The sequence below is a fragment of the Ylistrum balloti genome, unplaced genomic scaffold (genome assembly GCF_031769215.1).
Source record: "Ylistrum balloti isolate Yb309-2 unplaced genomic scaffold, AGI_CSIRO_Ybal_v1 Utg370398, whole genome shotgun sequence".
Lineage (NCBI taxonomy): Eukaryota > Metazoa > Mollusca > Bivalvia > Pectinida > Pectinidae > Ylistrum > Ylistrum balloti.
In genome coordinates, this window is record NW_026782274.1 from 218,770 (window position 1) to 230,790 (window position 12,021).

Consider the following 12,021-nt stretch of genomic DNA (forward strand, 5'->3'; position numbering starts at 1 on the left):
TATTTATGAAAATTCATAAAATCGCTGTCGCATACGTTAAGTTTGTAACTATATTACTGCACGGAACAATTATTTTGGCGTAAATCATCAGGCAAAATTCATTGTATTTACTTTAATGATAAACAGAAATGATGTTCATTTCCTAAACTTTAACTGATTACTTTTATATCAATTGTAACAACCTTTACATGCTTTTTATTGGTTCACAGCCAGTGCTATATACCTATTTTCGGAGTTCATGTTCATGGAGGGTGAGAATTGGTATGTTGAAATTTACTGTGTCAGTTCAATGTACATGTCCTAATTTGATAAAATTGTTAAACTGGTACACCAGGAAAGATATGTTATCAAGGTTAATTTCCAGTTACGATTTTCCATTTTATTATTCTATATAAATATAAAATAGCATAAGAATATTGCAACTATCATAAGCTATCACAACTTAAAGGTATTAAATAACAATATCTAAACCAAATAAAGACTTACAAGTCTATGGAAAAATGCATTTTATATCACTTAAGAACTTAAAAGATTTCACAAATATTTTTCATCAATTAAAAAAAAATACATGTTTGGTGTATATGTTTACATGTATGCTTACTTTTGATACCTAATTATATGATGTACATTTTAGCATTAGCCTGGAAAGGTATTGAATACGAGTCCAAATATGTTAATTTGGTGAAGGATGGAGGACAGCAGGTGAGACATTTATGTAGTTTCTTAAAAGCCTCTGATCTGGGTGTAGATTATTTGGTTGGTGGGAGAGGGGGAGTAATACAATTGATGGAGGGTGGTTTTGTTTTGAAGAATGTTTATAAATAATTGACAGTAAGATCAATAAGTTAGTGAGAAGAGTAATATAATTTTTCGACAACTCTTGTCTTGAAGTACTTGTGGAAATGTTTTATAAGTAAAGAAACTACAGAGCAAACCTTACAGAAGTACAAATTACCAGTATAAGTAGTTTTATGTCTATAAATCTTCTGTTACAGAGACAAGAGGAATATGCTGCTATTAACCCAATGAAACAAGTTCCTGCACTTGTAATGAATGGCAGTACAATGACACAATCTGTAAGTTTTCTGCGTGGCATAGTGCAATTTCCTCAAACTGATCCTTTTGCATGGTCGCTTTGAAGAAGTTCCACTGTATATCATTTCATGGTGAAAAAACTAGACTGTGGTTTGGTAGAAATTATATATTGATTGTTAAAAGTGTATAATTCAATTACCTGTATACTATATTCATTTAGGAATTAAATGTTCTTTGTTGAAAATGTATACCCATTACTTGGAGACCTATTTATAAAACATACAATATGGTGCAACAGTTTATAGATTTAAAGCTGTTTTTCCTTTTCTGCTCAACTTATTTCAAAATAGCTATATGTTGTGCTTCAGTCATAAACATAATTCTCTTCAGACAAATTCTTTACCAACAATGGAGTTACTTTCGGATGTTTCTTTTTATCAATAAAGGTAGCCATGCTGGAATACTTAGAAGAAGTCCATCCAGAAAAGCCGCTACTACCCAAAGATCCTCTAGACAAAGTCAAAGTATGTTTGCATTCTGAAATATCAATGTATTATGTGATTGGTATTTTGTTTCAAAATTGTTTTCTGTAGAGTGCTGTCCTTTTGTGAAATATATACATAAGTTCTGGGTAAAACTGGTGAATATACAATCCGATAGGTTTAATTATTTGTTTGGAATTTAAAAAAAATCTGAAATCAGACCATTTGATAGCTGTTATTGGCAGAAAATCGGAAAATTACACAGTTGATTGTGGCATACAAATTTTCACCCCCTGAAAAAAGAAATGGTTGATTTAAAAAAATCTCTATATTTAAATTATTTCATTCAAAGTGTCATATTTTAAAAATATTTAAGTAGCTTTATGTAAAAAAAATTGAGATTTATTAGAGATTTTTTGTTCTCGAGATATTAATTATTTCTTACATTCCTGGTACGATTATCGGGGCCAGGGCAGGGGCTGGGAACAGTGTACACAAATTCACTCGTACTTTATGGTTTCCTAAATTATCTTCATCATAACATGTAATCAGCACTGTCAGTAGTTTTCTGCTTGCAATCAATAAATCATTAAGGATATTATTTCAAGTATGGTGATCCATGTAGAGGTTTGTCCCTTGGTTCAGGGATTTCCATTTAGAAACTTTGTCTAAAGACGTGTTGGAATATCATAGCATATATACTGGTAAGTGTTATGTCTGTAAACTTCAACGTTTGACGGCACTCTCAAAGATTATTTGAAATCTTATGATATTTTCATGTTTCATCTTAAAGTGTATTGGATCATTTCCTGATGACTTTGGTTTTGAAGTAAAATTGTTCTTTTTCCACAATCATAATTGATTTTTGTAACATGAAGTGTAAACATTAGATACACAATTGTGTTGAAGTTGTAGTAATATCAGTTTTAAGATAGATGATGCTTGTAAACTTTATACAATGAAAAGACATTCTCATATACTTTCAAGGGAAGTAATTCCAGCCGCAAATAACTATATAACTGTATTAAAATGTACACAAAAACATAAAAAGTTCAATCTTTTCTTTTCAAGGTGCGAGAGATTGTGTCAGTGATCTCTGGAGGAATCCAGCCTCTTCAGAATCTGAGTGTGTTACAAAAAATTGGGGATGATGGTAAAATGGAATGGGGCAAGTTCTGGATAGACAAGGGATTTGTAGGTTAGTGGAATTTTTGTTTATGGTTAATTGAAGCCCAAAGAAATGCATTTTGATTTTCCTTGATCGCAGTTTTACTATATAAAGGTTACGGTTATCAAGTGATATCTTTGGACTAATTGGGTATGTAGAGTAGCAAATAAAAATTTTTAATTAATAGTTAGGGAGACATCTTCAAAAATAAAAATGATTAATAGATGTATTAAGATTATAATCTACTCTTTGTTTTTTTATCTTGTTTTGATCTTATTTTCAGCTCTGGAACAGATCTTGAAACGCACTGCTGGAAAGTACTGTGTAGGAGATAGTGTAACTATGGCCGACGCCTGCCTTGTTCCTCAGGTGTACAATGCCAACAGGTAAAAGGGAAACTTGTAATGGGGTACAATTTTATGGAAAACATTAACGCTACTATATAGTACAGTTTTGGACTAAATCACATGAATATGACATATTGTAAAGTTGTATATTTTAGTCCGTTTATCAAGAATTTTGATTTCGTGGTCATTTGATTGTATGGATAAGTATCGCTCAGTACTTACATTTGAACAGTTCGTTAACATATGAATTCATGGTTAAAGATCACCCCTGAAATCAATGAAAATAAATCCTCCATAAAATGAATGGCTTCACAGTAATTTATAATAATCAACCGCTCCAGCATGCATCTTCTTGAGTTGGATGGGGATTAAACTTGAGTTTGGAAACTGATATGTTACCAAATTTTTAAGCAAAATATTTTATAGAAAAAGTTATATAAGAGACTATTTTTATTTAACATGTGAAGACTTTTTTTGACCAGAAACAGAAAAAGTATTTTGTCTGAAGACAATTTTTATGTTTTACAGATTCAAAGTGGATATGGATCAGTTTCCTACCATCTCTCGTATAAATAATGCTCTTCTCCAATTAGATGCCTTCCAAGAATCTCATCCATCTAAAATGGATGACTGCCCAGAGAACCTGCGCAGCTGATGTTATAGAAAAATCAAGAATGCGAGAGATTCACATAAGAAACAATGAATTAGGGATTTATTTGGTTTTAGAAAATTGAATGATACAACTTTGTCAAATTAGTATTATGGATCTTGGAAAAAGTTTGTAGGAAAATTTACCAGATATATTTTACTAATATGAAGGCTGTTTCTATAAGAATTTGGAAAGTAAGTATAAGTATTTTAACTTTAAAAGAAATAGTTGCTAGTTTCTGTCACTGAGCTGATAATTTGTTTCACATTTGTGTTCTGTGATCATTGCATCCATCAAACCATGGATGACTTGCCAAAGTCATGTTTTTTTCTCTCATTCATAATTATACAGACTTTAGTTTATTGGAAAGTATGGAAAATACAAAGGCATTTTCAAGATACACTAAACATATCACTTATATCTTAGAAGTAAGATATTAATAAAAAAAAAAATATGCAGAGAAAGAATGAACTTTTAACGAAGATATTGATGTATTTTACTTTGATATGTTACTTCTTAAATTAGGCAAGGTATTAATGGAGAATTCAGAAAATTATTTTGTTAGCTAACCTTCCAGATGGGCAAGTGAGTTGAAGCTGTGTTGTATCCTCCATCATGTGTCCAGCATCATCTTTTCCAGTTGAGCAAGATCGTCTCAATAAGCATGAGTCAGGATATTTGGCTAGAAGGTTCCTTGGATGAATCTAACTAAGTTTATGAAAAGAAATGTTTTTCACTTATCATGCTCTTCAAGGTTTTAGAGTTCACCTTTATGAAAACTTTTTACAATCTTCAGATCGACCAAACTACCTCAAATTATGGTATTTGGCTCTTAGGTCGCTGGGATGAAGCCTCACAAAGTTTGTGAAAATAAGTAATCATGAGGCAACATTTAAAGCGACTGGATTCACATTTTATGAAACTTTCAGTCTTCTATTGATGGAACAAAAGAACTTGTGTAATTGTATGGAACTAGTATGTTCCTGAGAAGTAGCCCAACCAAATTGTGGAAAGAAAATACCTTGGCAAATATTCAAGGTAAAAAATGTCCACAAATCTTCAAATATCTCCTTGTGATTAACCAGAGGATATAGAAACCTGATATTTAGCTGGGCTGATAGGTTCGGTGGATGAAACCAAATAGAGCTTGTGAAAATAAATGACCTTGCTTTATATTCAAGATTACTGGGGTCACAATTGTTAAAGCTGTGAAAATTATGATTAACCAGGCCTTTGAGTGTCACTGTTGATGAGGCAATGGCAGCCCATTGGGGCTTTTGTTACAATTTATGAAAAAATTGTCTGTAGTGACAAATTTGTTTGACAACTGTTTAATTGTTTGGATCAAAGTGTAGTTTGTGTTCAAAATTATCACTTTATTATACATGAGATTATTATCCTTATACGTATATATGAGAAAGTTAATATCTGATTTACACCAGTAGTAACTTTTAGCATTGAATGCACACACTATAAAGCTAACTACAGACTTCTCCGTCAAATTGTTTTAAACATGATCCTATATCAAGGTGGAACCTAGTTTTAAACATGATCCTATATCAAGGTGGAACCTAGTTTTAAAATGATCCTATATTAAGGTGGAACCTAGTTTTAAAATGATCCTATATTAAGGCAGAGACTTATATTTAGGATGATTCAGTCATTTCAAAATACAGTTAACATGTATGGTTATACTTGTATATATCTTTAGTTTACTTTGTACAAATAAGAAGGCAGCTTTACATGATTACAAACTCATTTATTCCTGATATGTTTTGACTTCAGATTCATTTTGGTGTCAGCATATATGTACATTCCTGTCATGTGGGTGATGTTGATAACTTTATAGATCTGACACATCAATATTTCACCATCTAGGTGTTCAATCAAGAATATAAATGTACTTGTTTGTCTCAATCTGGTAAGTGTACCAGTAAAATCTTTGAGCAATACACCAATGTTTAAAATGCAAACTATTACAGAACCTGTGTTTTAAGTAAAAATTTACATGTATATTGATCTTATCAGCTGAAATTGGTATGAACTTTGACACATGAAATGGCATTCATATTGTTATGAATAGCATTTCTTTGTTCAGAGTACATAGGTCTGATTATTTCTACAGTAAAGGAAACGTTTCTTGAGATATTGTCATTCAAAGGTATGAACATATTTTAATTTCAATGAGATATTTTGAAAATAATGAAGAAAGTTTGAAGTTTTATTAAATGAAACACTTTACAAATTTGACCTATTGTCTGTTTTTAATTGTTTAAATTTGCTGTAAAGCCAAAATCTTCATTCAGCATATTTCATGCTGAAAATATTTATCTGAAATATAATTGCAGTTTGCCTATGCAAATGTTACAAATGTGTGAATTCATAATTGCTCTTATTTATGGAAAGCTGAAATTGTGCGAAAATCTGATTGCACCAAATTACATGGCCTGAGGGGCGGTGATTAAATTGACTCAGATTTCAAAATCTTCTCAACCCGAGGGGAGGGGATTAATTTTAATATCGATTATATAGGAAAACCAGATTTTTATTATTGTTGGAAATATTTCAAACTTGGTTAGAATTATGAGTGAAGGATAACAGCTTGATGGTATGCTCATATTGATCCTTGCTGACCTCTAGGAGCTGAAATGCTAAATGCTAAAAAGGGGTTAAAATTTCAAAAATCTTCTCAACACCCAGTAATGGAAGAATCAAATACTCTGTATAAATGGAAGCGTCTTAAGGTGCTTCAATTACCAAAATGGGCCTCACATTTCTTCTTCGGGAGGATGTTTTTTCAAACTTAACTGTAATTTTCATAGAAAAAATGCATTTTTGAGCATAACATTGGTTATTTCCAACTACAATTTTGTAACTTTGCAAGAATTATCAGTATAGGATGACAGTTTTGATGGTATGAATGTATCGACATTGGCTTACAATATTCAGAGTTACAATTTCTGTTGCATGACACTGGATAACTACTGTTTAAACTTTATATTAAACATTGCTTATCGCAGGTGACCGTCAAGGCAGCTAGGCCTCTTGTTATAAACAGAAATAATCATGGACAAAGTTGACTTTCTGATTTGTTCCTTTCGTACCTAGTCATGCGTTCAGCTTTTCCATTTGATAATCATTCTCTGAGCCTTATTTTCTTGTTCTTTAGTTCCTTCTTGAATTGCCTCCCATTGCAAGAACTCTGAGCTTGCTCCATACCAGACGTATACGTACAATGTATACAAGCACAAGTCTTTCTCTTTGAGTTGGGTGGCGCAGTAGTAACGCACTCGCCTCTCACTTAGCCATCTGGGGTTCGACACCCAGAATGGATGTGAAAAGGCATGGGGTCACCTGCCCAACTCCGGCACTTCCATCTGAGCCAACAAGAGTGATTAATATAAGTTGGAAAAACTTGCTTCGCAATTGTTGGAAAAAAAAGTTTATTATTTTTCTCTTCCACCGTTGCCAGAAGCCTGTTTGGTTGTGGACTAGGATTTTTTTGTTTCTTGCAAACACTACACAAACTAAAAGCTCGTACTTTCATCATTTTAATTTACTTTACCATTGTATACAACATTAAAGAAATACTGACTCTAAACAATTGAATGTGAAATTTGAATTCTTTATAAAAAAATCATTTGTAAAATGTGTTTAAGATACATGTAGCAAAATCTAGAAAGACCTGTTTCGACAATATATAATTTTTTCCCCTTCTCTTGATTTTTAATAAAAACATCTGCAGCATTACTTTTTCATTAACTGTTAAACTAGCTTTCAAATAAAAAAGACTAATCCTAAAAGTTTCAACGACTGTTTCTAAATTAAATGAATCAGGAGAAATACAAAAAAGGGAAAAATCTTTGTGTTGACTTTTAAAATATAAATTATATAAAATGTAAGGTAAAAGGACTTGAGCCAGCCATTATCAAATTCATCCCGTCCAACTGGACATCATTTACACTTAATGCAACCTGTGGTGTGTAAATGTAAGGGATGTTACAAATTCAAGACCTCACAGACATGGTTTCAGTATGTGTATAGTCAGTGTTCCTGTTTATAGTGATGTGACTATCAAAGTCCTAGGTATATAAGGCTATTGATCTGTGTATTACTCAGGCACTCCCAATGTCTTTTTGTAGACTTAATACTATTTAAAGGAATCATAGGGCTAAGTGTAAAACCATTCGATATCACAGATAGGGCTATGTGCTCTAAAATGTTTATCAAGTATATTATATACAAACACATGAAATTGGGGGACATTTCTTTTCTGTATGAATGTCTAATTTCTACAACTGTTCCGCGAATGTGAACATGTCTAGTTGATATTATGTAAACAATGACGATGAGAGACTACATTAAATCTCTTGCCATTAACAATGGCATAAATTTTTTTTTGTCCAATGTAGGTGCGTTTGCAGAGGCAAAACCCCCTACCACAGATATCAGAATGGCCTCTACCCTGTGAAGTATGTTGACTACTAAATTACGATGTCCTCTCCTGTATTATATATCCTTTAATTAATATGTGTCTGTGTAGGTCGCAATCATCATGGGACTTTACACCATCTTTCTTGTTCCTCACAATCATACTACAGGCTCCCTTTTTTATTAGACCCTCGCACCATCACATTTCTTCATTTTCATTCTCTCCTCTGTGTGTTTGTAGGTGGGTCTCTACATCAGCCGGACTAATATCCTTTCCACAAACAATACAAGTACACGTATATGTTTCTTTTATTGCTCCAGTATGTTGTTGAAGATGTTTCTGTAGGGAGTCACAATCAGAGAACTGACTTTCACAGACATCACACTTAAATGGCTTCTCTTCTGTATGTGTATTCGGATCTAGTTGTGTGTGTGCAATAGTCTGATCATTTCCACTAACATCACATCTATATGATGTTTCTTCTCCAGTATGTTCTCTCAGATGTTTCTGTAGGAATTCAGGCTCGGCGAACTTACAACCACAAACATCACATTTAAATGGCTTTTCTTCCGTATGTTTCGTCAGATGCAATCGCAGGTCACCTGAATTAGTAAACTGTTCACCACACATTCTACATTTGCAGGGCTTTTCTCCAGTATGCCTCTTAAGATGAGCCTTTAATGAATCTAGTCTGATGAACTCCTTACCACACACACCGCAGTTGTACGGTTTTTCTCCAGTATGTATCCTACGATGAATATGCAGGGTGCTTGAATGACGAAACACCTTACCACAGACCTCACACCCATAGGACTTCTCTCCAGTGTGATTTTTTGTGAAATGATCCTTCAGAAAGCTTTCCAATCTAAACGCCTCACCACAGACATCACATTTAAATGGATTTTCTTCTGTGTGTATCACCTTATGTCTCTGTAGATTGCCCGACTGACTGAACTCTCTACCACACTGTTGACATTTGAAGGGTTTTTCTCCTGTGTGTATCTTCAGGTGAGTATGTAGGGTGCTTAAATGACGAAACGTCTTACTACAGACATCACATTTGTAGAGTTTCTCACCTGTGTGTGTCCCAATATGTTCCTGTAGTGAATATGCTGCACCGAACCCTCTCCCACAAATTTCACATTTATATGGCTTTTCGCCTGTATGTGTCCTGATATGTCTCTGTTGATCACTTGCTCGACTGAATCCTTTGCCACACACATCACACTTAAATGGTTTCTCTCCCGTATGTATCATCATATGTCTTTTTTGATGAACCGATTGCCTAAAAGATTCACCACAGATATCACACTGAAATGGTTTTTCACCTGTATGAATCAAACGATGCCTTTGTTTATGACCTAAATGGCTGAATTCCTTACCACAAATATCACACTGAAAGGGCTTCTCTCCTGTGTGTATCATCATATGTCTTTGTTGGTCACCCGAGCGACTAAACCCTTTACCACAGATATCACATTTAAAGGGTTTTTCACCTGTGTGGGTCATCATATGTCTTCGTTCATCACTTAAACGAGTGAAAGTTTTACCACAAACTTCACACTTAATGACCTTTTTCCCTGTACTTGTTGTTATTTTTTTTGGTGCACCACCTAACGGTCTATTTCCTTTAACACCCGTATCATTATTTAAAGGTTTTTCTTCTGTATTTTTCATTGGTTTTCTTTGTTCATCACCTACTTGACTAAATCCTTTAACATCCATGTCACAATTAAGTGGTTTATTGTCTGTATTTGTCATCATTTGCCTTGCATCCCCTAAATGACTAAATCCTTTATCCTCCATGTCACAATTAAAGGGATTATTTTCTGTATTTGTCATTGGTTGATTTTGTTCATGCCCTATCTGACTTAATCCTTTTTCCTCCATGTCACAATCTTCTGTACTTGTCATTGCCAGCCTCTGTTCATTTTCTAACACACTTTGTCCAGTATCAGCCAGAGTAATATCATAACTAAAGGCTTTATCTTCTGTATTTGTCTTTAGTTGTCTTTCTTCATCCCCTAAATGACTAAATCTTTCATCTTCCATGTCACAATTGAAGTGTTTATTCTCTGTATTGGTCACCACCTGTCCTTTATCAGCCACAATAACACCACAACTAAAGGGCCTATGCTCTGTATTTATCATCATTTGTTGCTCATCATTCCCAATTTGGCTCAATCCTTTATCATCCATGTCCCAATTAAAGAACTTTTCTCCTTGAATTTTGTACCTGAAAGTAAAAAGAAACAATTAATGCAATGTTGTTTCATCATGAACACAGTATACATGGTATATTACTAGCAGAATTTAATAGGAAGAAGAAAATGATGAAACATCATGGAAGAACATTACATGACATTGACTTACGACAAATACATGACAGCACATCCCATGAATATTTCGTGTTAAACACCTTACTCTTTATCATTTTACCATACTTTATAATAGTAATGACACAACAGAGAAAACTTGCTAAAGTTTTCTTTACAGTACTTTCATCCACACTTCAGCATCCTCATAAGGTCAACAATTAAATATAAATACATGTAAATTAAACTTTTTATAGATAAGTTGGATTGACATGAATAATCTGTATGGCAACCAATGAGAAGCGTGGAGCTTTTTAGTGTTTGTTAATGTTTTAAAAGGTGTGCTTGTAATCATGACTTATCAGACTGTGTTAATTAAAAGCAGAGAATGAACATGAACTGAGAGTTTCTTGAAATTTTCAAAGTCCTATATTTATGGTCATGACTATATGGAAAAAAGACATGATTAAGAAATTAAATTGTTACTACAGGATTCAAATTCTCTAAGTAATAAGAGTGAAAGTGCAGACACAGGCAAGTTGCTTTCCACTTTCAACAGCAAATGTGTCATTTTGTTTTTCTTTTCGACTGAATTTACTGAAGCTATAGAGCAGCTGATATTTCATTACGGCAGATGATCTGATAAACCTTTAAGCATAGGGAAGATGAACCTGGTATGGGTATATGTTGTAACCAAACTAAAGCAAATGCAATGAAAATCAATGCCTTTTGATGCTGTTACAGATTTTGAAGAGAATGAGAGATCTGTGAGCAGAATGTTTAGTAAATAATCTGAAAGTGGACAATCTGAAATAAAATGGGAGTTCTGTTTGTGAAATATATAAAAAACTGAAATAAAATGGGAGTTCAGATTATCGTCACAGTCCATACTGATTCTACCATACTTTGGTGTAGAGAAGATTTTTTGAAATTTGAATCAATTCCATCCCTTTTAGCCCAAAACCTTAGGAACTAGTACTGTTAGGGCCCATTGTCGAGACATCTACACAGCTTTTTAAGTAGTAGACTGTTTTTCACAGCAATACAATTATATTACGAATTCCGTGATATGATATAAGTTGGTTCTTATTCAGTACTGTGTTTTTAACGAATACCTGACGTTTCGCACCAAAGTCCGTTCGCCCCAAGACCTTTAGCCCCCATGTTGTCATTTTCACACCATCCATTTTTTACCCACGGACCGTTCGCACCATAGGCTAAGACTGTTTGCACCATCAAACAAAAAATTATTGATTGTTTATTTAGGTTGTAATTAATGAAAACCTCACTGAATTGTTAACGATCAACAATGCTTAGACCGTTATAGGGCTTCGCTTGGGTATGAAACAACAGTCCAGGATTCTGACGAAACATGCATCCGCGAGCACTGATCGGAATCAAAACATATCAAGAGGAAAGGTGTTGAGACATCTCAAAAGGAAAGGTGTTGAGACTTTGTCTTTTGTTACTGCAACAACATGACGTACATAAAAATGGACATGTTCTTGTCAAATTATCATCGTGTCATCGACCATGGCTGACGACAACTGCATCACTTGAAGACGGATTGTACGACCGCGGCAGCATGCAATA

The 12,021-nt window shown here is 33.7% G+C and overlaps 2 protein-coding genes across 2 annotated transcripts; one reads left to right on the forward strand and one right to left on the reverse strand.

Moving 5' to 3' along the window:
• The first annotated feature begins 188 nt into the window (after window positions 1-188).
• Window positions 189-5,931, forward strand: LOC132554382 (maleylacetoacetate isomerase-like). Its single transcript, XM_060218689.1, has 7 exons — window positions 189-261; window positions 635-702; window positions 996-1,076; window positions 1,482-1,559; window positions 2,589-2,715; window positions 2,969-3,071; window positions 3,561-5,931. Exons 1-7 carry the CDS (start codon window positions 189-191, stop codon window positions 3,685-3,687), a joined length of 657 nt encoding a protein of 218 aa, XP_060074672.1. The 3' UTR covers window positions 3,688-5,931.
• Window positions 5,932-7,254: 1,323 nt separating this feature from the next.
• On the reverse strand, window positions 7,255-10,335 carry LOC132554374 (gastrula zinc finger protein XlCGF57.1-like). The gene has a single exon (XM_060218678.1). The coding sequence runs from the start codon at window positions 10,310-10,312 to the stop codon at window positions 8,312-8,314; it is 2,001 nt and encodes a 666-aa protein (XP_060074661.1). The 5' UTR covers window positions 10,313-10,335; the 3' UTR covers window positions 7,255-8,311.
• Between the last annotated feature and the right edge of the window lie 1,686 nt (window positions 10,336-12,021).

Coding starts and splice junctions, on each gene's coding strand:
- LOC132554382 (XM_060218689.1), top strand. CDS start 189: ATGCTTTTTATTGGTTCACAGCCAGTGCTATATACCTATTTTCGGAGT. Junction 262..634: donor TTCATGGAGGGTGAGAATTG/GTATGTTGAAAT, acceptor TGTACATTTTAG/CATTAGCCTGGAAAGGTATT. Junction 2,716..2,968: donor GATAGACAAGGGATTTGTAG/GTTAGTGGAATT, acceptor TCTTATTTTCAG/CTCTGGAACAGATCTTGAAA.
- LOC132554374 (XM_060218678.1), bottom strand. CDS start 10,312: ATGGATGATAAAGGATTGAGCCAAATTGGGAATGATGAGCAACAAATG.